Source organism: Aethalodelphis obliquidens, unplaced genomic scaffold (assembly GCF_003676395.1).
Source record: "Aethalodelphis obliquidens isolate GAN/ISIS:26980383/991018 unplaced genomic scaffold, ASM367639v1 scaffold18, whole genome shotgun sequence".
In the NCBI taxonomy this organism is placed as follows: Eukaryota; Metazoa; Chordata; class Mammalia; order Artiodactyla; family Delphinidae; genus Aethalodelphis; species Aethalodelphis obliquidens.
In genome coordinates this window covers 18,592,086-18,617,441 of record NW_020837962.1, presented here as the reverse complement: position 1 = coordinate 18,617,441, position 25,356 = coordinate 18,592,086, and the positions used below count along the sequence as shown (strand labels likewise).

Here is a 25,356-nt window from a genome sequence, read left to right as displayed (position 1 = left end):
ACAGGCTTGCTGAATGGATACAAAAACAATACCCATATATTTGCTGTCTACAAGAGACCCACTTCAGACCTAGGGACACATACAGACTGAAAGTGAGGGGATAGAAAAAGATATTCCTTGCAAATGGAAATCAAAAGAAAGCTGGAGTAGCAATACTCATATCAGGTAAAATAGACTTTAAAATAAAGAATGTTAAAGGAGACAAGGAAAGATACTACCTCATGATCAAGGGATCAATCCAAGAAGAAGATAAAACAATTATACATATATATGCACCCAACATAGGAGCACCTCAATACATAAGGCAACTGCTAACAGCTATAAAAAGGGAAAGCGACAGTAATACAGTAACAGTGGGGGACTTTAGCACCTCATTTACACCAATGGACAGATCATCCAAACAGAAAATTACTAAGGAAACACAAGCTTTAAATGACACAATAGACCAGGTAGATTTGATTGATATTTATAGGACATTCCATCCAATAAAAAACAGATTACACTTTCTTCTCAAGTGCGCACAAAGCATTCTCCAGGAAAGGTCACATCTTGGGTCACAAATCAAGCCTCAGTAAATTTTAAAAAACTGAAATAATATCAAGCATCTTTTCTGACCAAAATGCTATGAGATTAGAAATCAAAGGAAAAAACAAAACACATGGAGGCTAAACAAGACATTACTAAATAACCAAGAGATCACTGAAGAAATCAAAGAGGAAATCAAAACATACCTAGAGACATATGACAATGAAAACACGATGATCCAAAACCTATGGGATGCAGCAAAAGCAGTTCTAAGAGGGAAGTTTATAGCTATACAAACTTACCTCAAGAAACAAGAAAAGTCTCAAATAAACAATCTAACCTTACACCTAAAGAAACTAGAGAAAGAAGAACAAACAAAACCCGAAGTTAGCAGAAGGAAAGAAATCATAAAGATCAGAGCAGAAATAAATGAAATAGAAACAAAGAAAATAATAACAAATATCAGTAAAACTAAAAGCTGGTTCTTTGAGAAGATAAACAAAATTGATAAACCATTAGCCAGACTCATCAAGAAAAAGAGGGAGAAGACTCAAATCAATAAAATTAGAAATGAAAAAGGAGAAGTTACAACGGACACTGCAGAAATACAAAGGATCCTAAGAGACTACTACAAGCAACTCTATGCCAATAAAATGGACAACCTGGAAGAAATGGACAAATTCCTAGAAAGGTATAACCTTCCAAGACTGAACCAGCAAGAAATAGAAAATATGAACAGACAAATCACAAGTAATGAAATTGAAACTTTGATTAAAAATCTTCCAACAAACAAAAGCCCAGGACCAAGTGGCTTCACAAGTGAATTCTATCAAACATTTAGAGAAGAGCTAACACCCATCCTTCTCAAACTCTTCTAAAAAATTGCACAAGAAGGAACACTTCCAAACTCATTCTATGAGGCCACCATCACCCTGATACCAAAACCAGACAAAGATACTACAAAAAAAAGAAAATTACAGACCAATATCACTGATGAATATAGATGCAAAAATCCTCAACAAAATACTAGCAAACAGAATCCAACAACACATTAAAAGGATCAAACACCATGATCAAGTGGGATTTATCCCAGGGATGTGAGGATTCTTCAATATACACAAATCAATCAATGCGATACACCATATTAACAAATTGAAGAATAAAAACCATTTGATCATCTCAATAGATGTAGAAAAAGCTTTTGACAAAATTCAACATCCATTTGTGATAAAAACTCTCCAGAAAGCAGGCATAGAGGGAACCTACCTCAACATAATAAAGGCCATATATGACAAACCCACAGCAAACATCATCCTCAATGGTGAAAAACTGAAAGCATTTCATCTACGATCAGGAACAAGAGAAGGATGTCCACTCTCACCACTATTATTCAACATAGGCTTGGAAGTCCTAGCCATGGCAATCAGAGAAGGAAAAGAAATAAAAGGAATACAATTTGGAAAAGGAGAAGTAAAACTGTCACTGTTTGCAGATGACATGATACTATACATAGAGAATCCTAAAGATGCCACCAGAAAACTGCTAGAGCTAATCAATGAATTTGGTAAAGTTGCAGGATACAAAATTAATGCACAGAAATCTCTTGCATTCCTATACACTAATGATGAAAAATCTGAAAGAGAAATTAAGGAAACACTCCCATTTATCACTGCAGCAAAAAGAATAAAATACCTAGGAATAAACCTACCTAGGGAGACAAAAGGCCTGTATGCAGAAAACTATAAGACACTGATGAAAGAAATTAAAGATGATACCAACAGATGGAGAGATATACCATGTTCTTGGATTGGAAGAATCAATATTGTGAAAATGACTCTACTACCCAAAGCAGTCTACAGATTCAATGCAATCCCTATCAAATTACCAATGGCATTTTTTTACAGAACTGAACAAAAAGTCTTAAAATGTGTATGGAGACACAAAAGATCCCGAATAACCAAAGCAGTCTTGAGGGAAAAAAACGGAGCTGGAGGAATCAGACTCCCTGACTTCAGACTATACTACAAAGCTACAGTAATCAAGACAATATGGTACTGGCACTAAAACAGAAATATAGATCAATGGAACAAGATAGAAAGCCCAGAGATAAACCCACGCACCTATGGTCAACTAATATGTGACAAAGGAGGCAAGGGTATACAATGGAGAAAGGACAGTCTCTTCAATAAGTGGTGCTGGGAAAACTGGACAGCTACATGTAAGAAATGAAATTAGAACACTCCCTAACACCATACACAAAAATAAACTCAAAATGGATTAGAGACCTAAATGTAAGACTGGACACTATAAAACTCTTAGAGGAAGACATAGGAAGAACACTCTTTGACATAAATCACGGCAAGATCTTTTTTGATCCACCTCCTAGAGTAACGGAAATAAAAACAAAAATAAACAAATGGGACCTAATGAAACTTAAAAGCTTTTGCACAGCAAAGGAAACCATAAGCAAGATGAAAAGACAGTCCTCAGAATGGGAAAAAATATTTGCAAACGAATCAATAGACAAAGGATTAATCTCCAAAATATATAAACAGCTCATGCAGCTCAATATTAATAAAACAACCCAATCCAAAAATGGGCAGAAAGCCTAAATAGACATTTCTCCAAAGAAGACATACAGATGGTCAAGATGCACACGAAAAGCTGCTCAGCATCACTAATTATTAGAGAAATGCAAATCAAAACTAAAATGAGGTTATCACCTCACACCAGTTAGAATGGGCATCATCAGAAAATCTACAAATAACAAACGCTGGAGAGGGTGTGGAGAAAAGGGAACCCTCTTGCACCATTGGTGGGAATGTAAATTGATACAGTCACTATGGAGAACAGTATGGAGGTTCCTTAAAAAACTAAAAATAGAATTACCCTATGACCCAGCAATCCCACTTCTGGGCATATACCCAGAGAAAACCATAATTCAAAAAGACACATGTTGGGCTTCCCTGGTGGCACAGTGGTTGAGAGTCCGCCTGCCGATGCAGGGGACACAGGTTCGTACCCTGGTCTGGGAAGATCCCATATGCCACGGAGCGGCTGGGCCCGTGAGCCATGGCCGCTGAGCCTGCGCGTCTGGAGCCTGTGCTCTGCAACGGGAGAGGCCACAACAGTGAGAGGCCCCCGTACCGCAAAAACAAAAAAACAGACACATGCACCCCAATGTTCATTGCAGCAGTATTTACAATAGCCAGGTCATGGAAGCAACCTAAATGCCCATTGACAGATGAATGGATAAAGAAGATGTGGTACATATACACAATGGAATATTACTCAGCCATAAAAAGGAACGAAATTGGGTAGAGACGTGGATGGATCTAGAGACTGTCATACAGAGTGAAGTAAGTCAGAAAGAGAAAAACAAATATTGTATACTAACACATATATGTGGAACCTAGAAAAATGGTACAGATGAACTGGTTTGCAGGGAAGAAATTGAGACACAGATGTAGAGAACAAACATATGGACACCAAGGGGGGAAAGCGGCAGGGGGGTGGGACTGGTGGTGTGATGAATTGGGAGATTGGGATTGACATGTATACACTGATGTGTATAAAATTAATGACTAATAAGAACATGCTGTATAAAATAATAAATAAAATAAAATTCAAAAATTAAAAAAAAATAGAATAGAAAAGAGTCCTACATCTGCAGAACTACCTCATGCTTGGCAGGGGTGACACTGCGGTATAGTGTAGAAATAATGCCCTTTTTAATAATTGGTGCTATTTGGTTAAAATAAAAACAAAAAAAGAAAACCACACACACACAAAATGTACATTCATGAAAAGAAGTAGCAAACACAATGAAATGATTCGTTAGTCTTGAGCTATGTGGGTCTTTGGTTTATTTTATTATTAAATACCTGCCTTTAAAGCAGAACCATCTATACCTATTTCTGTAAATGGAGAGCACAGATGAAAACATCCAAGAAAGTGGACTCATCCTGGGAAAGACGGGAACTTCACTAAGAACAGGTACCAAATCTGAGCCCCTGGGGCATTGACATCCATGAGGTCTTACTTCAGCCACCCATTGGGGACGCACATCCTGGACCAGGTGTCGTTGCCTGAAAACACAAACCACACAACTGGGGCCACACGGAGAACCAGCAGGAGCCTGGGGCCCTCAGCCTGTGCAGGTGGCCAGGAGCCAGGGGTCCCGGCCTCTTAGGGGATCCAGACGCTGAGTGAAACTTCTGCCCACATAAGAAAACAGGAAACGGAGGCAGGTTGACGGTGGCTGGAGGGTGAGCAGCGCAGGTTAGAGGGCAGATGGGGCGAGTGGAGGAGGAAGAGGGGCAGAGGTGTAGGTCAGGCCAGCGTCACATGTAACCCGGGCCCAGTGGGGCCCCCTCACCCTCTGCCGACCCCTCTCATTGCTCACCCCTCCACCTCCCATCTCGGGCTCCTGCATAAACCTCAGGGCAACCCTCTTTCTCAGGAAACACAGCGCTGTTTCAATGCACTCATCTTAGACATGGTCCATGTTCAAAACCCTCCAACTGCCCTAAGAACATCCTTCACAGTATAATTTTAAATCCAAGAGACAATACAGGATCACATCTCGCATTTAACGTCATGTTTCTTAAGCCTCCTTTAATGAGAACCATTTCCTTCTTCTTCCCCGTCTTTCACAGCACTGATTTTTTTTTTTTTTTTTTTCCGGTACGCGGGCCTCTCACTGTTGTGGCCTCTCCCGTTGCGGAGCACAGGCTCTGGACGCGCAGGCTCAGCGGCCATGGCTCACGGGCCCAGCCGCTCCGCGGCATGTGGGATCCTCCCAGACCGGGGCACGACCCCGCGTCCCCTGCATCGGCAGGCGGACTCTCAACCACTGTGCCACCACTAGGGAAGCCCAGCACTGATATTTTTAAGCGGTCTTAGAGAATGCCGCATAATATGGACTCGTCTAATTGTCCCTCGAGATCACCCTCAGGCCTTTGGAGCAGGAACGCCGTATATAGGCAACGCTGTGTCCTTGCAGTGATGTCACATCAGAGGTACACGGTGTCAATTTGTCCCATGTGTCCTGGTTGTAATTAATTAACAAGCAACCCCTATAGCGGTCCACCCCCCTCCCTCCTCCTCCCCTCCCCCCTCCCCCCGCACCAGGTGGAGGATTCATTGCTGATCTTCGGCCTGAGTTACTTATCACCATGGTGGTTGCAAAACGCGATTTTCTAGTTTCATATTCTTTCACATCTCTAAGTAGGCATTTTTCTGTAAAAAAAAGAGCCTTCCCTTCTGCCCTGGTTCCTTTTTACAGTGAAAGCTGGATGTGGAGTTTGTTCACTTGTTAAATGTGTTGTAATCCATCCCTGTAGCCGCTTAGGTTGATGATATCAGCTCAAACTGTCCCAAACTTGACCCCTTCAGGAGCCCTTCTGGACTCTTACCTGTGTTTTCTGATGTGACTAGAACTAAGTTTAAGTTATTTGAATGGATATATTATGTTTTACCCCAGAATGATAAAGGAGGAAGTTTCATTAACTTTCTTCCAAAAACCCCTAAAATAAAGTTCATAAATTTTGGCTCAGGTGTCTCTCAGCCGCTCTCCACGGACGACAGCCCTGCCACAAATGTGAGTGTGGGGACAGAGAACGGGGAGTGAAAGCCACCAACCTGCTCCTGGGACTTCAGAATCTGCAACACCTTGAAGGTGTACTCGTCCTTGCTGGCCTCGTTGTACTCCTTCATGGCGAACCACAGTGCCTGCTCCACGTATACGTAGGATTCGGAGATGTCTTGGAATTTCCTCACCACCTTCGATGAACCCCAGGCCTGGACACCTCTGGACGCGAGGGACACCGTGGCCATCAGGAGCAGCAGGCCGGGGCGGAGCCTGGCCATGGTACCTCAGCCCAGGGGCGCGGCCGAGCCCCTCCTGTCCTCGCAAGGCTGGCCGGGCCCTGCTGTCTCTGCACCCGGCCCCTCCTAGCTCTGCTGCAGGCGGAGAGGGGAGAACAGTGGTTAACATCGCCTGCCTAAAAAAGAGGCTGCCTGCGAAATGTGCAATTCAGTCCATTTTCCCATCTTGGATGCTTCCTTTCTGGAAGGACACACACCTCTGTGCACGCACGTGTGGGAGGGATGCACACACACGTGTACACACACACACGCCTGTCCCTGCCGGCTGGGCTGGGCCCTGTGGTAGGCACTGCACGTGCTGGGTGGCCTCTCGCTTTACACAGGAGGAAACGGCCACGGGGCTGCGTGTCTGCTTCAGACCGGGGCTGCCCTGCCTCGGCCTCACCCCCGCGTAGGAGGGATCACGGCTTGTAAAGTGCATTTGCTTTAGAGGAATCCCTTCTGCCACAGAAGGTCACCAGGATTCGGCTCACGAGGCAGAGGCAGTGGTTAATGTGTCCGGTGCAGACAAGGAGCGGCCCCTTGAGACAAAGCAGGGTCGGTGGGTTGTGTTCGCCGCAGGGAAGTGGGGACAGAGTGTCCAAGCTGAACAGAGGACATGACGGCCAAACCAAGAGATGCCTGGTGTCCGTCAGGCTCTAGATACAGACACCCGGCCCCGAACACTCCCGGGGTCTTCGCTCGGTTGCCCACCCAGGACACCGCTCTGACCCACATACCCTCTGCCAGGAATCGCCAACCAAACCCAGGCCGCGAGAGGAGACCTTCCCGTGTGCCTCCCAGAGACGGGCCTGTGGGGAGGCTGATGCGTGCGGATACCGGGTCCCCTCCGCCCGCCGGCCTGGCCCGTGGTAACCTACCCGCTCCTGCCCGGCCTCCGCGCGATGGCAGCATTGATGTGACACGCGTGGGATTGGAGCGGCTCAGACCCGCTCCGTGGCCTCTGAAGCAGTTGCCCAGACACACGGGATGGTTGCCCTGGGCCGTCTTCCATCCAGCACGGCTAAACCTGGGACCCACCTGAGCACCAAGCTCCTTTCCACGACGCTGCGGCCGAGCCCTGAGCTGGCCGCCGGCCGCAGGCGGTCTCTCTCCTTCCTCAGGACCCGAGCTCGGTGGCTCCTGCCTGCGGCCCGCTTGTCTCTGGCACGCTCAGTTCACAGCCATGTGCCTGCTCAGGGTGTCTGCTGGCGTTAGGGTACGTCTGCCCTCAGCTGTCCTCCCTGCCAGTGGTCACCTCTGGCCCCTTTGTGACGTAAGCCCTGCCCCACTGATGCTGCCCAGGTGACCAGCCCCTCTGCCAGGGGACCCTCTGCCCTCAGAAGCCCACAGGCTCACCAGGAGCCCCCAGCATCTGCCCCAAGGGCTGAGTCCCAGCTCCTGTCCCTTGGCTCCTAACTTTCTAAATTTCTGTGCTTTGGATGGGCAGCTGGAAGTAAAGTCACCTCCAGGGCTGTTTCCATCAGTGTCTTGTCATGTGGCCCCTCTTTGGCATCTTAGAGACACCAGACAGCCAGGCTCAGGGGACCTGGGGCCAGAGGCCCTCAGGTCAGGAGGCCAGGGGTGGTGCCGAGGACACGAAGCCGAAGGCTGGCAGCAGACTCAGGCGTGATGAGCCTCTGTGGGATGAACAGAGGGCAGATCCCCCTTGGCCCGCCAGCCATTCCTCCCCATCTCCAGCCTTGTCCCGGGCAGGCTGCCCGGACGGTCGGGACTCCATCCCACTCTGCTTTTGGGGCCTGGCTCAGCCACAGAGAGGGGAGTCCCAAGAACTCAGAAGTTGGGAAATCACTACTTTTCTTTCCAGGATATTAAAAATACACATCAGCCCAAGGAGGCTCCTACCTGAGATCTGTAAGTAAACTCCAGACGGGGCCTATGAGACCTGAGAGTCACCGGCTGGAGGGTCAAATGTGGGACAGAGTCCTGGGCTGGAAGTCAGGAGCCATTTCTGAGCTTGTAGAAAACACAGAAGCCAGATGGAGCAGAAGCATCAATCCGGCCACACACTTGGTACAGCACACACTCACACATGCTCTCGCCCCCCAAAGTCGACAGGTAAATGGGAACACAATATGTTATTTGGAAGATATTTGGCAAAGGGTTAAGTTCCCTTTTATGGGAAAAGCTCTTTTTTTTTAATTTTATTTTTTTTAACATCTTTATTGGAGTATAATTGCTTTACGATGGTGTGTTAGTTTCTGCTTTATAACAAAGTGAATCAGTTATACATATACATGTGTCCCCATATCTCTTCCCTCTTGCGTCTCCCTCCCTTCCACCCTCCCTATCCCACCCCTCTAGGTGGTCACAAAGCACCGAGCTGATCTCCCTGTGCTATGCGGCTGCTTATAAAATCCGAAAGAAAAAGACAATTTCCTCACTTGTCTCGGCTCAAAGGGAGCCAAAGATATGAGCATATAATATGTCCAGAAGCGAGTCCATTTCCCCTCTTGGCCCCACGAATCGTTTGAAAACTGTGGCCTGGGCTGAGGCCTCTCTCAACAGAAGTAGAGACAGCCCACATCTCTCCCTGGGAGTAGGCTGGGGCCCACCCAGCTGGTCCGGGAAAACGTCAAGGGCGGGGCAGGGTGCTGACGCTGCGATGGCTGTGGACCCACGGGGCTGAGTCCTGGGCTGGTCCTCAGGCCTCCACTGACTGACGGAGTACGGAGGGGAGACAGCCCCTGGGCCCTCTGGGCACGGCCCCACTCCCCTCCATCCCCCGCAGCCGGCTCACCCCAGCTGCTTTGGGGTCATCGGTAATGGCAGATACTGACTGTTCCAGAAGCTATCGCCCCGAATGAAGCATCTCATTCTGCCCCTGATGGTGGGAACTGGGGTTCCAGGAGGGGCTGGCTGGTGCTTCTTACCCCGGCTGCCTTAAGGGGTGCGGCCAGAGGGCAGGTGGGACGCGTGGGGCGCACTGCAGGGGCAGGGTGGTTTTTACACAACTTTACTGAAATATAATTCTCATACCATACAATTCAACCATTTAAATGTGCGATTCAATGGCTTTTAGTATCTTCACAGTTTTACATCCAAAACCACAATCAGCTTTCCCAGCAAGGCTGAACCAATACCCTCCCAATCTCCCTGCCTCCTTCCAATCCTAGGCAACCTCGAATCTGCTTTCTCTATAGATTTACCTATTCTGGACATTTCCTATAAATGGAATCATACTGTATATGTCTTGTGGTGTATGGCTTTCTCTTAGTATGTTTTCAAGGTTCACCCACGTTACAGCATGAATTGCTACTTCATTTCTTTTTTATCATTGAATAACTTTCCTTCATGCATGTGTGTCCTGTGTTTCATCTATCCATTCACCAATTAGTGGACATGGGGGTTTTGACTACTTTTTGGCTATTATGACTAACGCTGCTACAAACTTTCATATTTGGGCTTTTGTGTGGACATATGCTTTTATTTCTCTTGGTACACAGGTCAGAGTGGAATTACTGGGTTACCTGAACTCTGTATTTAACTTTTTGAGGAACTGCTGGATGGTTTCCCAAAGGGGCTGCACCGTTTTACCTTCCCATCAGCGGTGTATGAGGGTTCCATTCCTCTACATCCTTGCCAGCACTGGTTACTATCTCTCTATTTATTTATTTACATTTTGGCTGCGTTGGTCTTAGTTGCAGCATGTGGGATCTTTTGCTGCGACGGATGGGTGGGATCTTCATCACAGCACATGGACTTCTCTCTAGTTGTGGCGTGCAGGTTTTCTCTCCAGTTGCAGCCCGCTGGCTCCAGAGCACGTGGACTCTGTAGTTTGCGGCAGGTGGGCTCTCTAGTTGAGGCGCTCGGGCTCAGTAGTTGTGGTGCGTGGACTTAGCTGCCCTGTGGCATGTGGGATCTTAGTTCCCTGACCAGGGATTGAACCCACGTCCCCTGCCTTGGAAGGCAGATTCTTTACCACTGGACCACCAGGGAAGTCCCACACTCTCTGTTTGCGATGATTGCCAGCCTAGTGGGTATGAAGGGAGACAAGTGGTTAGACTTTGACAAATGTGAGGCAGAACATTTTAATTTCCATAATATCAAAGAGCTCTTGCAAGTAATTTTTAAAAAGACAAAAATCCAGTAGGAAACTTGGAGAAAAGTAATCAACACAGAAGTCACAGAAAAAGAAATATAAATGTCTTTAATACATGTGTGAAAATATGCTTAGCTTCCTTAACAACAGAAATTCAAATGAACCCAACCATGAAGTGTCACCATTCTCCTACACTTTGGAAAAAAGTTAAAAAACAATGACAGTGTCTGGTTGATAAGGCGCCTTCGTCAGCATTGGTGGAGTAAGAATCCAATGTCTTTGCTCAGGGTGACTTAGCAATCTCTGCTAAACATTTCAAAGTTACACGGTCCTCAACACACCCACACGCAGGAGTTTGTCCCACAGAAGTATTTCCCTACATGCACAAAAGGGCATGGGGACACAGTGTTTTCTTGGCTGGAGTAGAGTAGTTATTACCTAAATTTTTCTGTCTTTGTAGACTGCCGCTATCCTGGACCTTCAGCTGGAGAGAGCAGGCTTGGGTTGGACAGAGGAAAAACACAACCGTTTACAAAATGACATCTTCACCAATTTTGTCAGCACAGATCGGTTTCGACATCCTGGGCAGGGATTAGGTGGAGGGGAGGGACTCCCCGTGGGTACTTGGTGTGGAGGGAGCTTCACAACGTGTATCGGAGGCTGTGCTTGGGGAGGGAGGGGGATCACACTGACACGGGTCCCAGTCAGAAGCTTGGGGGTGCTGAGGGGTCAGCCGAGGGCCTTGGCCTCTGTCGCTCCACAGTTCTGGCCATCAGCACCTTCTCCACTTCTTCACGTGGACCATTGCGTCTTTGTCGTTCTTGTATAAACCGTGGGAAGCAGATCAAGACAAGCCTTGGACTCCTACCCGGATCGATACAGGTGAACCCTCCTCAGCAGCAATTCTGGAGCCATTCGGGCTGCAGGGCCAGATAGCGTTACTGAAATAAGTTGTTTGGTGATTTATTTCCCCTTTCTGCAGGCCTCCGTCCCTCCACTCTGAACCACCCCCCCAGAGCTCTCTACTGTCCACCTAAAGTCATTCCGCACCTGCAGGATTGAGGGTCTGCCGGAGACGGGGAGGCTGAGATCTCTACCTGGGAGAGGCCCTCATGAAAGGCTGTGCAGCTGAGGCCCCATCTCCTCCATGAGGGAGCCCTGTTACGTTCAGGCCAACACCCTCGAAAGCAAAGAGCCTGGAAGGGAAAAGGCCCCATCACCTTTCTCCACATCCACATTAGCTGGCTGCTTGCCAAGGCAGGTGCTGAGCGATGGCAGCAGAAGCTAGGACGGCGCCCAGCCCACCTGGACTCACAAGAGGCACCGCCGAGGGCCAGACACCTGGCTCCAGTCCTATGCCCGTCCTCGCCCGCACTCAGCCCGGCTGCGTAACATAATTCCTGCCTGGTTCATCTCATTCGGCAGTTCTTCTTATAGCAATGCCCTTAAGTCTTGCTCCAGGGGTGGCTGAATGGGGAAAGATCCTGCAGAAATCACCCTCATTTCATCACAAATCCCCTTTCGTCAAGAGGAAGGCCACGGTCCAGTCCCCAGCACTTTGGAGCAATCCCCTGATCTGCGGCCTGGCTCTGGGCCTCTCTCATGCGTGAAGTTTGCTGTGACACTGAGCAAGGTGAAGCTAGGTCCACCACACAGCCGGTTCCATCTTGGCAATGGTCACAGTCCCACATTCTTGCTTTTTCCACGGGCAAGGTGAGGGTGAGAGAGTGATGGCAGAAGGGGCTTCTCTGCGTGTGCGCAGGGGGCTGGCCTTGAGGTCTTGAGGTTCCCGGCCAGGAGGCGCAGTCAGGGTTCTGGAAGCAGAGCAAGCTGGGCACTGGGCATGTGCACACCTTGGGTTGAGCCCATCAAGTCCGACAGCTCGGGGGCCTGTCCCTGCAGTGTCCGTGGTGGGAGCCCATGTAGAGCCGGAGACCAGCTCATTGCCGTTGGCAATTCTTTTCCTGAGAAAGGCCCCCAGGTTCACGTTCCTGTCCTCACGGGGGGATGGGTAAACGCTGCCTGCACGCCTAATGTCCAGATAAGAGCTGGGGACTCGCAGACCCAAGACCTCCCCATCCTCTATTCCAAGGACCCTCTGTTCTTTGGGCAAGAGCCTTGCAGTCTCTGTTTTGGCCCTGGCCTACTTTGATGTTGCAACAATTAAACTCTGTGTCAGCCGAAGAACAAAAGTGACTGTAGAACTAATGCCTTTTAACTCTTTGGTGGGACAAGGCTGACAGTGAAAAGTGGGAGGAGGCAACAGAGGCCAGGGCTCAGGTCTCTGCTGCCAACTGTCCCTAAGGCCGCTAGCCGGCCTGACCTCAGCAGAAACCTGCAAATGTGTCAGCACATGGATAGCAGAACCGTCAGCCTCCCCCGCTGTAACGGACATACATGCAGCTGACCCAGCACATCGCCTGGTCCTACCGAGCCAGCAGGCATTCTGTCCTCCAAGATGAAGGCTAGCAAACTGAGGGCCCAGTTACACCGTGAGGGCTTTGAACTGGAAGGTGGCAGCGTTGGGACAAGAACTCCATCTTCTGTGCTGGCCTGTGGCTGTACCCCTGCCCTCGAGGTGGAACAGCCTACGGCTCAGACATGCTGGCGTCCGGGAGGTTGTCCCACAGCCGACCCTGCTCCTGGCCTCACTCCCCTGGCCGGGGGGCTCCGTGACTCAGCCAGGACTAGAGACTCGTTTCCTCGTGCTCAGACACGCTCATGCCCAAGAAGGGAGGCTGTTAGCTGGGACTGGTACCCAGGTAGCCAGGATCTGCCCGCAGGGACCGTAAAACGCTGTGGGGAGAGGGCCTGCCCCCTGCCAAGCCTGGCCCCGAGCTCCTCTGCAAGTGCCCTGTTGTCCTGGGCCCCTCTGTCCTCTGTTCCCCGTGGCTTCCTGGGCTCCCATCCTTCCACGGCCTAGCCTGGGTCCACACATGCAGCCAGGAGTCAGGAGGCTGCCCGTCACGGGGGGCAGCCCCACCTAGGGTGGGGACATGGTGCGTGAGTGCCCATGTGGAGTCTCCGCCGATGGGCTGGGGGCCCAGGGTGGGGCATGGGTGGGCAGAGCAGGTGGGCATAAAATGCTCGGGGCACAGTGGGCGCACAAAGGCACTGTCCGGTCCCCACCGGCATGGTCACCAGCCTGTAGAGGGGCCATCCAGGCCCTGCAAGTTGCCTCTCCTTCCAGATGATACACACCAGTCTGCAGGAGGGGGTGGTTCCCCTGGGCGGGGGGAGCTGAAGAGCCTCTGGCTGGCCCTAGGTGACATCCACGGCAGTGCGTTGACCTGGCCCTGCAGGCCCAGCAGTAGCCTGGTGACTGGGGCAGAGACGGGCTTCTGTGCCAGGTATGCTCAAGTGCACTTGATGGGCCGTTGACTATGGGAGGAGGGAAATGCCCTGCTCAGTTTGGCTTTGGGACAGCACTTGCGGGGTGGTCCTGGCTGAGACTGGAGACGCCAGGAGGGCAGACAGGAGGGGTTTATGGCCAGGCCGGTGCAGAGGCCTGCCTCTGTCCAGGACCTGCCAATGAATCGGGGAGCCCTCCACAGTGGACGTGAGGAGAGCTGGCAGGAGTGCCCTTCACCAAGGAAAGTAGCCTGTGGGCAAGGGACCCCCGGACCGCAGACGGCCTGTCTCACCCCCTGGGCCTCTGCTCCAGCTGCAGCCCCACTTCTACTTACTCTCCTCTCCCCTGGCTGAGCCCGTCGGTCTCGGGAGAGGACACAAATCTTTATCCCATGTGCCTTGGAACAGATCAGCCTTGTTGTTTCATTCCCGGGGTCGGAGGGGAACAGCTACTTTGAGGCCTGGGTCCATCCTAGAGCTCCCACGTGGCCACCCCACCATCCCCTGCGCAGGGTGGACACTGGTGGCCGCGCCGCACACTTCCGGTGCCCACGTCTTGACCCTTTGTCCCTGACTCCTCTGGAGACCCTAGAAATGCACCTACTGTGTCTACACGTACCCACCACATGGAAAGGGGAAAACCACCCACTAGGTGCACGTGGGGGATGAGTCTGTGCCCCTCCCCATGGGCTCTCAGTCCAGCAGGGCCTGGGCGCCAGGCGGTCCCCACGCTGGCCTGGGTCAAGGCGAGCAGACCTGGGGTGTGGTCAGTGGTGCGGCACCCAGTGGACATGGCAGAGCTGGGACAGTGCTTACATCTCTGAGACTAGGACCAGGCTGCACTCTCTCCACAGCCCACCTGGCCCTTTCCCAGGTTCGAGGCCCTGAGCTCCCTGCTGCTGCTACCCAGGTGATCCCCGGAGCACCCACCCCTGGTCCTGGCAGCTCTGGCCTCGTTTCCCACTGGCCTGTGGGGTCTCCACAGCCCGGTCCAGGATGGGGCTAAATGGATTCCTTGTTCTCGCAGAGGATGGCCATGACTGGTCACCAGCTGGAAAGGCCTTGGGTCCCCGCAAGGATAGGGGCAGGGCAGAGGGCGGGACCCCCAGACCAGTCCTCCGAGGCCATGTGACCAGTCTTGTTGGGCAGCATTTCCTTGATCTCCGTGGCCTTCCAGGGCCCCTTTGCTCCTGCGTCCCAGACTGAGGCGGACAGTGTTGGGTCCAGGGTGCAGGGGGGCTTCAGCAGAATGGAGTAGAGGCTGTAGGTCTGACCTCCCACCAGGGAAGTGAGTGTGTGTGTGTGTGTGTGTGTGTGTGAGAGAGAGAGAGAGAGAGAGAGAGAGAGAGAGAGAGACACCAGTAACAACATCTCAGCAGAAAGGACATGAAACCCAGCAAGGGAAAGCAAGGCCTGCCTAGCATTTTATTTCATGTGAAGAAAAAGAAAATGAAAAGAAGAGACTTGGAGAGACAGGTTAAAAAGAGGTGAAGTTAGATTAAATTTTGATATAAGTTAACACAAACTTAGAAATAGGCCTGTACGGGGTATCTCTGTCCACGTGGGAGGAACACCTGTACCCGCGGGGTGGCAGTCACCCCGCCCCCAGCACGTCCGGCTAGCCCCGCACTGTGCCCTGCCCGCTTGCTGCAGACACCGGATTCCTGCGGTTCCCACCCAACTGTCTGGAAGGAAGGACCATCCCAAGAGGTTGGTCCCAAAAAGCTGTCTTTCCTAAGGCGCCTACATGTGCCTCTCGAGCAGCGGGGGATGCGCAGCTGTGGTCCGACCTGAGCACCGGGGCTGGGCGGTGGGTCTGCTGCTCTGCAGGGAGCATCCCACCAGGGTATCTGGGGGGCACTTTTGGATGGAGCCCTACTGGCCTGAGGGGAAGAGTAGTTTTTAATCAGGATAAGTGTATTAGGTCCAAGTGATGTTAAGCCTGTTTCAGATCCAAATCCTGGGCCCTTACCTGGCAGAGGCTCCTGGGGTTGGGGGCAGAGCAGGAGTTGTGTCGGAGGAGAGCGGGGCACACATGGGTGGGCTGGGAAGAGAGACTAAGGGGGCTGACAGGGGGGAAGAGACAATCAGAGGAGAGGCAAGGGCTCTGCAAGGGGAATGCCACTTGTCCCCTGTCACCCCAGGTGGCATGGTGTCTCCAACCATGAGACCTTAATTTGGAGGAACCAGAGACAAAAGAAGTGGCCTTTGAGTCTCGAGGCCTCATTCTGTCTGGGGCAGGAATGCTGAATCCCTGCCACCCACCAGGCCCTGAGGTGAAGCCCTGAACGCTGGAAACACAGTTGGTCTCCCAAATTGTACCCAACACTACATTTAAAACAGCCTATTTAGTTTTTAAAAATCTAATTGTGGTAAATACATATAACATCTCCCATCCAAACCATTTAAGTGTATAGTTCAGTAGTGTTGAGTATATTCACAGTGCTGTGCAACTGATCTCCACAAGCTTTTCATCCTGTGAAATTAAAACTCTATCCATTAAAGAATTCCCCCTCAGACACACCTTTTTTTTTTTTTTGCGGTACGCGGGCCTCTCACTGCTGTGGCCTCTCCCGTTGTGGAGCACAGGCTCCAGACGCGCAGGCTCAGCGGCCATGGCTCACAGGCCCAGCCGCTCCGCGGCATGTGGGATCTTCCCGGACCGGGGCACGAACCCCTGTCTCCTGCATCGGCAGGTGGACTCTCAACCACTGCGCCACTAGGGAAGCCCCAGACACACCTATTTTTAATGATTGCTTTCTTTGAGGAAGTTTTATCTCCTGTTATCATCTCTGCTTGTGTACTTCCTTCTCCACATACCCCCATCTCTCCTCAGTCTCTCTCCATACACACACCTACATATGCACACTAGTACACAACTGCACACATCTGCACACACGTGCACACACAGACACTTGTGAACACTGAAGCTTCCTTTGAAGGGCTTATTGTCCTCACCCCTCTAGATCTGTGACCACTGTTAACATTTACATAAAAAGAAACACAAATTCTCCCAATTCACAGAGCCCCCAAGGGGAAGACTGCTGCTTCTGCCAGGGGGTCTCCCAGCTGCGTCCCCCTCATCTCCCACCGGTGACCCATCCACTCGGGACCCAGGGACAAAGGGGCCTCAGGCCAAAGGAGGCTTCCAGAAGGAAACTGTGAGTACCCACTGCGTTCAGCCCTCTGTGGGGCGGGAGTGGGGCGATTACCAGATCAAAATGAGATTCCTTCCCAGGGGTGTGGTGGGAAATGGAATCAGACCGCACCCCACCCTCTGTGCTCAGTGACAAATGTTCCTTATTCCTGGGGGCGGGCCATCATGCCTGCTAAAGGCAAGTGGCCTCCCATGAGGCCAGGAAGGAGGACTTGGTCCTGCCCATCTTTCGTTACCACCTAACCTGAATCTAGAAAGCAGAACAGCAAGCAGGGGGACATGTATGAGGAAAGCGTGCTAGTAACGGCTCACAGGCCATTGCTGTTTCACAGACAAAGGAAAGGATGGTGTTAGGAGCTCCAGAGCCCCTGGGCATCCACACACTTCTTCTTCATCATGGTGAAATCGCTGTGCCACGGGAGTGCGCCCACCAGAAAGGTGCACATTTGGCTCTGAAAAAGACCACCACCACAGCAAAGTCAGCAGTATGCCAAGAAGAAGAGAAAAAAAATGGCTCTGTTGCCAGGTGTCAGCTTAGGATACTAAGTGTCAGCTTAGGAATATGTGGGAAGACGGGTCGTCACCCATCAAGGAATGCCCCCAGGAATCTGCCGGCTGGAGGCTGCAGACCTTTGTAGCCACCAGCAGGTGCCTGGAGGGGTATCTGTCCCCGTCCCTCCCATGGATAGACAGCAAATATTAATCATCATCATATTCTGGTGGGAGATCAGATGTAACCTTGATTTTATTTTGAATTCTCTTTAATGTTTTCTCCAGTGTAGATTGTATGCAATTCTATGCCAGGTATAAACTAATGTAGGTAATCTTAATAATCAAACAATGCCTTTTGTTCTAACAACAATGTCAGGATAAGAGCAATTTAGAGAGTTCTAGGACCTAACATATCTTTTATTCCAAAGACCCCTTCTCTCCCTTTCAAAATGTCATTGAGGGCTTCTCTGGTGGCGCAGTGGTTAAGAATCCACCTGCCAATGCAGGGGACACGGGTTCGAGCCCTGGTCCGGGAAGATCCCACATGCCACGGAGCAACTAAACCCATGCACCACAACTACTGAGCCTGTGCACCTAGAGCCCGAGCTCCACAACAAGAGAAGCCATGCAATGAGAAGCCTGCGCACCGCAACGGAAGAGTAAACCCTGCTCGCTGCAACTAGAGAGAGCCCGTGCACAGCAGTGAAGATCCAACGCAGCCAAAAATAAATAAATAAATTTTTAGAAAACCATTGAAATGACAAATGAAATATTCTATGTCTGGGTGATAGACGGATGAGTGAGGGGAGAGATGGAGAGACAGATGAACAGATCGGTAGCAACCCTGGAAAAACAGCAAAGGGCATCTTCAATAATTGGCTGGAAACACTGGGGCATTTCAGGAGCTAAGAGGCAAACGGTGTCAGAGAGAATGGCGTTAGGTCTCCACTGAGTTCTGGACACATGCAAAGGAGTATTATGGGGGCCTCATTGCCCACAAACCAACAAAATACCAAGTCAAAATGTTTTTATAGGCAAATTACATCAAGCCTTGAGAACCCAAAGCTCTTTTGGTCTTTAAACTGATCTAGATCACAGGAAAAAAGGAAAGCCCCCATTCTCATTACACCAGACCACAGAAATCCTGAAACCAAAATATAGCTGAGAAATAAATTATAATCCAAACTTACCTACAAAATAGCCTTAAAAAAATACCAGCAAATTAAAAGCAGCTGCATAGTAAACAGTTACTGTCCCTAGTGCAGTGCTTTTCAGCATTCCTGTGACATGAAGTGTGTGGATGTCAGTACCCGGACATTCTGATTCAGTAGGTTTGGGGTCAGGCCATGGAACGTGTGTGTGCCCGTGTGTGCGTGTGTGCACCACACGCTCCAAGCCATTCTCTAGGGAAGTTTGACTGTTTAATATATAAAAGCAAAATTCCTAAATGAAAAGTGGAGCATCGATCCCTCTGTATTCTAAGAGACAAGTGCGGACACCACCCATGCCGCTGCTCCCTTCCAGCCTGGGCCCCACGGAGTGTCTCCACAAAGGGAGGAGGCAAGAAGAAGGGGCTGTCCTGCCATCAACGAGGTGGTGACTGGAGAACACCCCCCCCCCACATGCACAAGCACGTCCACAATTGGCCTTCAGGAATCACACCCCGCACTCAGAGAGACCCAGAAATATGCCATAAAAGAGACGGGGATGCCAGGTGTGCATGTCCACAGCAGGTTCAACAAAGCTAATCGTGTCAGAGGAATAAGGATAGTCCCCTGCCGTGTCCTTGTGCAGAAATCGTCCAGAAACCTTGCTGAAGATGCAGATTCACCCAACAAGCCTGCACACTGGTGACCTGTGTATCTGTCACCACCTTCAGTCAGTGTGGATGAGAACTAACCACGCCATTCAAAGAAAGTTATATTTATAGAAAACCAAAAAGACACGTGCTCCATATTCCAGACACGTAAGGATGACTCAATATTATTTGAATTTATTATAGTAATGGATCAAAGAAGAAAAAATTATTCAATACACTTGGTAGATACTGAAAGAATAATTGATAGAAGAAAACATTCTTAATTTAAAAACTAACTCTTGGGGCTTCCCTGATGGCTCAGTGGTTGAGAGTCCGTCTGCCGATGCAGGGGACGCGGGTTCGTGCCCCGGTCCGGGAAGATCCCACATGCCGTGGAGCGGCTGGGCCCGTGAGCCATGGCCGCTGAGCCTGCGCGTCCGGAGCCTATGCCCCGCAACAGGAGAGGCCACAACAGTGAGAGAGGCCTGTGTACCGCAAAAACAAAAAACAAAAAGCAAAACATACACACACACAAAAAAAACTAACTTTTGGTAAAGAGAGAGTTGGAGGAGCTTCAGAAATCAATACTTGATACAATATTTAGTAATAAGGTATAAATACTGAAGAGAATCCCATTAATTCCCCCAGGAATAAGATAGAATGCCCAGCATTACTCCTCTTCAGCATTATTCCAAACACTTGGAAAGAAAGGAACAAAGTTTTCATTATCGATAAATGTGGGCTTTAAAACGTGTGCTTTAAAACAGAGATGGGCCATGGAAACCTTACAGAGAATAAAAGAGCTTCCTGAAGACAAGTTTCCTTAATTCTCTTTAATATTTTCTACAAACAGGTAAAAAGCAACAACTTTCCCTTATCCACAATGCTCCCAGTAGAAAATATAAACTTCAACCAACCATACTTGTACTACCAGGAAAAGATAAATTAAACTAACATGAAAGATAAGATGGCATCAGACACGCTCCCTGCTTGACTGTTTGTCCTTGAATGGCCTCTATTGTGCTGGAAATGATGGAAATTGTTCATGGTGAGCTCACAGAGGCCGTTTTAGGCTCCTGTCAATGGGCCCTTGCAGTGCCTGTGCAGTGGCTGCCTGAAGCAGCGGTTCTGAGCATGGTCCCAAGGCCAGAGCAGCAGCCCCGGACCCCAGCCTGGGGAGCTCGTGAGGATTGCCAGTTCTTGGATTCCTCTCCAGACCTACTGAATCAGCCTCTTCAGCGGGAAACCGCGCCATCCAGGTGTGTCAAGGCCGCCAGGTGATTCTGACATGGCTCACGTGAAGGACCACGGGGGTGAAGGAAGGAGCCCACCTTCAGGGAGCCCGGGGCCTTCACCAACCTCAGAGGAAGCCCTTGGATGAGCCCTGGGCACTCCCACCCTGAGTCAGAAATACAGGCTTGAGGCCAAAAGCCCCCAGGCTCTGTCAGCCCTCTGCTGAGAGCCTGGGGCTCTTCCCTGACATTTGTGGAAACCATGGCTGAGCCTGGGAGTGTGGGGACACCACTTGGTGTGGTCACTGCTTGATCTCCAGCACCCAGAATAGCGCCAAGTGCCAGGTAAGCTTTGATGAGCGGCTGAGTGAACGGACTCCCTTTTGTGCCTTCACAAGGATGAACGACCGTGGGGCTGGCAACAGCTGGGTGGAGCATCAGGGTCCAAGAGGGCAGACTCCCAGTGAATGTGTGTTAGCGAGTTTCCCTGCACCAGGAGCCTGGAGGGATGGAGTCCTTGCAATAAGAGTGACCTTGACAGCATCCTGTCCCTAGGACAAGAGGTCCTCCACGTCCTGCTGCCCTGCACCCTCTGCTCTGAAGGCCACAGGGCTGACCACTCCTGGGGCGAAACACTGGGACTGATGCCGACCTCAAGGAGAGGGTCTGTGTACCCCAAGTTCTGCCTGGGGCTCAGAGCAGCCAAGACCATCGCAGATGGTTGGTTTGTCACCTACCTTTTCCAGTTTGAAGTTTTCCTTAACCACGCAGTTTTCATTACCGTCTGGAAGCTTTCTGCAGCTGGGCTATTTCAGCATTAATAAAGTATTCCAGACGATCTGTGACCTACGGATTAGCAATCATGCAACTTTGTTCGAAAAAGCTTTTTCTACTTTTTAAGTTTCAGCTAACCCTTAACAAATTGCTCTCACTCTCATTCTCTCTCCCTAGCTCCTCCTCCCCTCTCCCCCTCTCCAAACATATCTTTAGGGGATGGCCTATAACGCCCACCACACGCTGATACCACCACCTGGAGCTGGATGCCCTAGGGAAGGCGCCATCCAGCCTGGGGCCTTCTTGAAGGCAACACCTTCTACTTCCAGAACCTGGGCTCTCCTGGGCCCGGGATATTACCAGTTTACGTGTGCCCCATGGGAACAGGCCCCTCGACCATATAGGACCCCCTCCCTGAGTCCCTTCCCACACATAACCCCCTCAGATTCTGTCATCTGAAATCCCCTGCCCTTTGGGACTTCCCCACCCAAGGCCCCTCCCACCACCCCAGGGGCCCATGTGGCCGGGGTTAGTCTTCCTGTTCTCTAAGTGTTTAGGAAGCAGAACAGCTGTGATGGACAGGATTTGCTAACAGTTGAGTGAGGTAAAGACTGCTCATATGTCCGTGTAAATCTGCTCCCATCTGGTTTTAAAAGATCACAGCAGGATTTAGAGATGGCCAAGCCCGCCATCCGGAAAATCCTTCTCCTACCAGCTCTTGGAGTCACAGAAGGAATAAGGGCCGTCCTTCCGCAGTGGCGTTCCAGGCTTCGCAGGTGGGGCCCCTAGACCGGCAGCATCAACATCACCAGGGAACTTGATGGAAATGCAGGACCTCGACCTACTGAATCAGAAACTCCAGGGGTGGGCCCCGCAGTCTGTGTTTGAACAAACCTCCAGGTGATTCTGATGAACAGTGAGGTCAAAAAAAGATGACAGGGCTTCCCTGGTGGCGCAGTGGTTGAGAGTCCGCCTGCCGATGCAGGGGATGCGGGTTCGTGCCCCGGTCCGGGAAGATCCCACATGCCTCGGAGCGACTGGGCCCGAGTAGCCGTGGCCGCTGAGCCTGCGCATCCGGAGACTGCGCTCCGCAACGGGAGAGGCCACAACAGTGAGAGGCCCGTGTACTGCAAAAAAAAAAAAAAAAATGACAGCAGGAAATGAAAGGTGTGTCTGCAGCTTGGGTCCAGGTTCACCTGGACTCATGCTTTTCTGCCAGGCTTTCCCTCACTGCCAACTCCAGCCTTTAACGAGGTCATATGACCTCTTAGTTTCTTTCCAAAGAACTAACAAGGGTGACCGGACTGTAGTGGGAGAAGCTGGTTAGCCAGCTGGCGGCCGAGACGGGGGCGTCGGGCACTAGAACGCGCACCCGTAACAGCCGTCCCCACTCCTCCTACCTCCCAGAGGTCCCGGACTCTCTGCTCATCCGGCCACAGGAAGGAAGAGGATGGCTGTGTGCTGATTCCAGGGAAACGGGAACCTGAGAACTCACATCCCTTTCTGGAGGTGGGTTAACCAGAGTGACAGATTCAAAGTCCGTATCCGATCGCATGGATCCCAAGAACTGCATGACCTAATGTTTCTCTGGCTTTTCATCCTCCTAAGGAGGCCTGAAAGTCTTGCCCACAGCCTACGAGGCCTGGCTTGGCCTGGTCACTGCCCACCTGTCTGGCTGCTCACACTGGCTCCTTAGGGTTGCTGAAATGGGCCACGCTCCTTCTTCCCCTCCCCCACACCCCTAAACCCTCCCCACTCCCCTCCTGCAGCAGATGTTATGGGTGGGGCCCCAGGCACCGACCCACACTGCCACTTCCCGGGGCTCTCTGTTGCCAGCAGAAGCCAAGGGCTCCTGGAGCAGCTCTTAGCCTGAGAGTTTGTGGATGAGGAACCCAGCTCCTCTCCTGCAGGTGGCCCAGCTCTGCAGTGCTGCCCCCTCTCCCCAAGGCCCCAGGGACCCTGAGCCCAGATGCCCTTGGTGATCACCTGCTTAGTGGCTCCCCTGCACTGGTCCCTTCCCTGCCCCCTCTCAATCCTCTCCAGGCTGCCTGCTGCTTCCTGGATGGCCTCTCAAATAAACCACTTCACTGGAACACTAACACTAGGGTCTGCTTCTGGGGACCCCCCCCAAAAACCACTGCCCACCAGCCTCCTTCCCCTGTAGCCCATCTGCCCTCGGGCTGCACTTTCATCTGTCCCTGGGGAGGTGGTGCTCAACCATGATTGTGTAGGGGACCCAGGTCCCACACAGGGATCCTCACTTAATTGGTGAGGGTACGGCCAGTGCAGGAGGGGACTCACCAGCTGTCTAAGGAAGCCCACGGATGCCTGGCCCCGAGCACCACGCCACAGACAGCATCCCAGCTCTCAGGTCTAGCTTAGCGGTTTGTCTTCTAATTGACCCCCTGACTCCCTAAAGGCTGTGATCACCTGTATCCATCTCAGCCCCACCTAGAGCGCCTGGCACGGAAGGGCTGCATGCCCATGACGCATGGGTACCAAAGGGGAGAACTGTGAAGGGGGTGTGGAAGTTACAGGACCCGGAGCCTTAACTTCAAAGGGCGGCAGGGTTGCCCCTGACGGAGCATGCAGCCATCAGCCTCGTGCGCTGGGAACACCGTGTTGACGGCTCACTTGTGCCGGGAGGCGGGGTCACGTGTAGACTGGCCCCTCTCCTGCCAAGGCAGGCAGTGTGGAGTCCAACACCCGGGGTAAGTCTTTCTCAATGGCCTGCCTGCCGACTCTCTTTACAACTCATCCCTGTAAGCCTCCTGTGCAATTATGCCCCAACCACCCGACTGAGGCTGGAAGTCAGTGGAATTTCAATGCCGAGGGCTTCTTCTTGGACTCGGCAGGCGGGGCCGTGTGGAGCATCACCCACGTGGGAATCCAGCGAGCAAGGTCTCCCAGCCTTGGGCCACCTGAGGCCCTGCGAGGAGGGGTTCTGTGGACAGAATGTCTCCACTGCCACTAAAGAAATGTAGGACTGTCAGAATGAAGGAATCTGGGAGGAGGCACTATATGAGCCTATCTATTCGATATCAATCCACATTCCATGCGATGTGGATAGATTGAATGTTGCCTGGGGCTGCATTATTACAAAATATTCATGGCGCTCAACTTGTCTCCCAGCCTTAGCAAACACGGATCACAGACGTGTGATTTGCAGTTTGGGAATTAACTGAGTTCACAGGCTGGGGCCCCTCGGACAGAGGTCGCAGCACGTGGAGAAAAGACGCTGGGCGTGGAGTCCGGCGCTCGAGTGTCCAGAACCGCTGGGTTCCAGTGATGTTTACACACCCTCTCTCTCAGCCTGGCTTCAGTCTGTGCTGATGGGAACAAATATGCAAATTGGGAGGAAGCACCCTTACCTGCAGCTGGACCTGCAGCACCTTGACCACCTGGAAGAGGGTTTCTCCTTGCTCTCCTTATTGTATCCTGCACAGCGAACCACAGATGCTGCTTCACGTTGCCACTTGAGGTGCTGATGGTCCTCGATTCCCTCAACACCTTGCCTGTGTTCTTGGATAGGAATGTGCTATCCACCAGGACCCCCAGAGTCTGGTCATGGTCCCTCCTTCCGGGGGCACAAGTGAACGTCCTCGTCCTCCCAGGGCTGGAGCTGTGGGTAGGGTGGGGTGACCGCGGATGCCACTACAGGTCCAGAGATCTTACCCTGAGAACATCAGCCCAGCTGGATGAAGACAGAACTGTCAGCGTCACCTGGTGGGGCTCCCCCTGTCTTCCAAGGAACCCTGCCCACGAGAAGCCAGTTCAGGAGTGCCCCCACCCCACCCCAGTATCCTACTCTTCTCCTCCTGGGTGGCTCTGTGGCTCCAGGCAGAGCGCTTAGAGCTGGCGGGCCCGCACCTACCCTGTGAGCCTCTCCTCCCACTCCGGTCTCTGTGTCTCAGGCCTGTAAGATGTGGCTGTGAAGGGTGTGGCTGCCCTGAGGTCTCCTGCCCTGGCCCTGTTTCCAGTCTGCTCCCCCTCCTGTGGAGTTGGGTGCCCCAGCCCGGGGTTCTCCCACAAACCCAGCACTTTCAGCTGCATCTAAGCCCTGCTCTGGGGCCTCCTCGTTCCTGAGCCCTGGTGT

At 51.3% G+C, this 25,356-nt stretch overlaps 1 protein-coding gene across 1 annotated transcript in view; it reads right to left on the bottom strand.

Moving 5' to 3' along the window:
• Positions 1-6,396, bottom strand: part of CST8 (cystatin 8) — a 14,445-nt gene extending 8,049 nt beyond the window's left edge. Inside the window, exon 1 of the mRNA XM_027118332.1 lies at positions 6,169-6,396. Within this exon, the coding sequence (XP_026974133.1) occupies positions 6,169-6,396 (228 nt within the window). The remainder of the gene's footprint in view (positions 1-6,168) is intronic.
• Between the last annotated feature and the right edge of the window lie 18,960 nt (positions 6,397-25,356).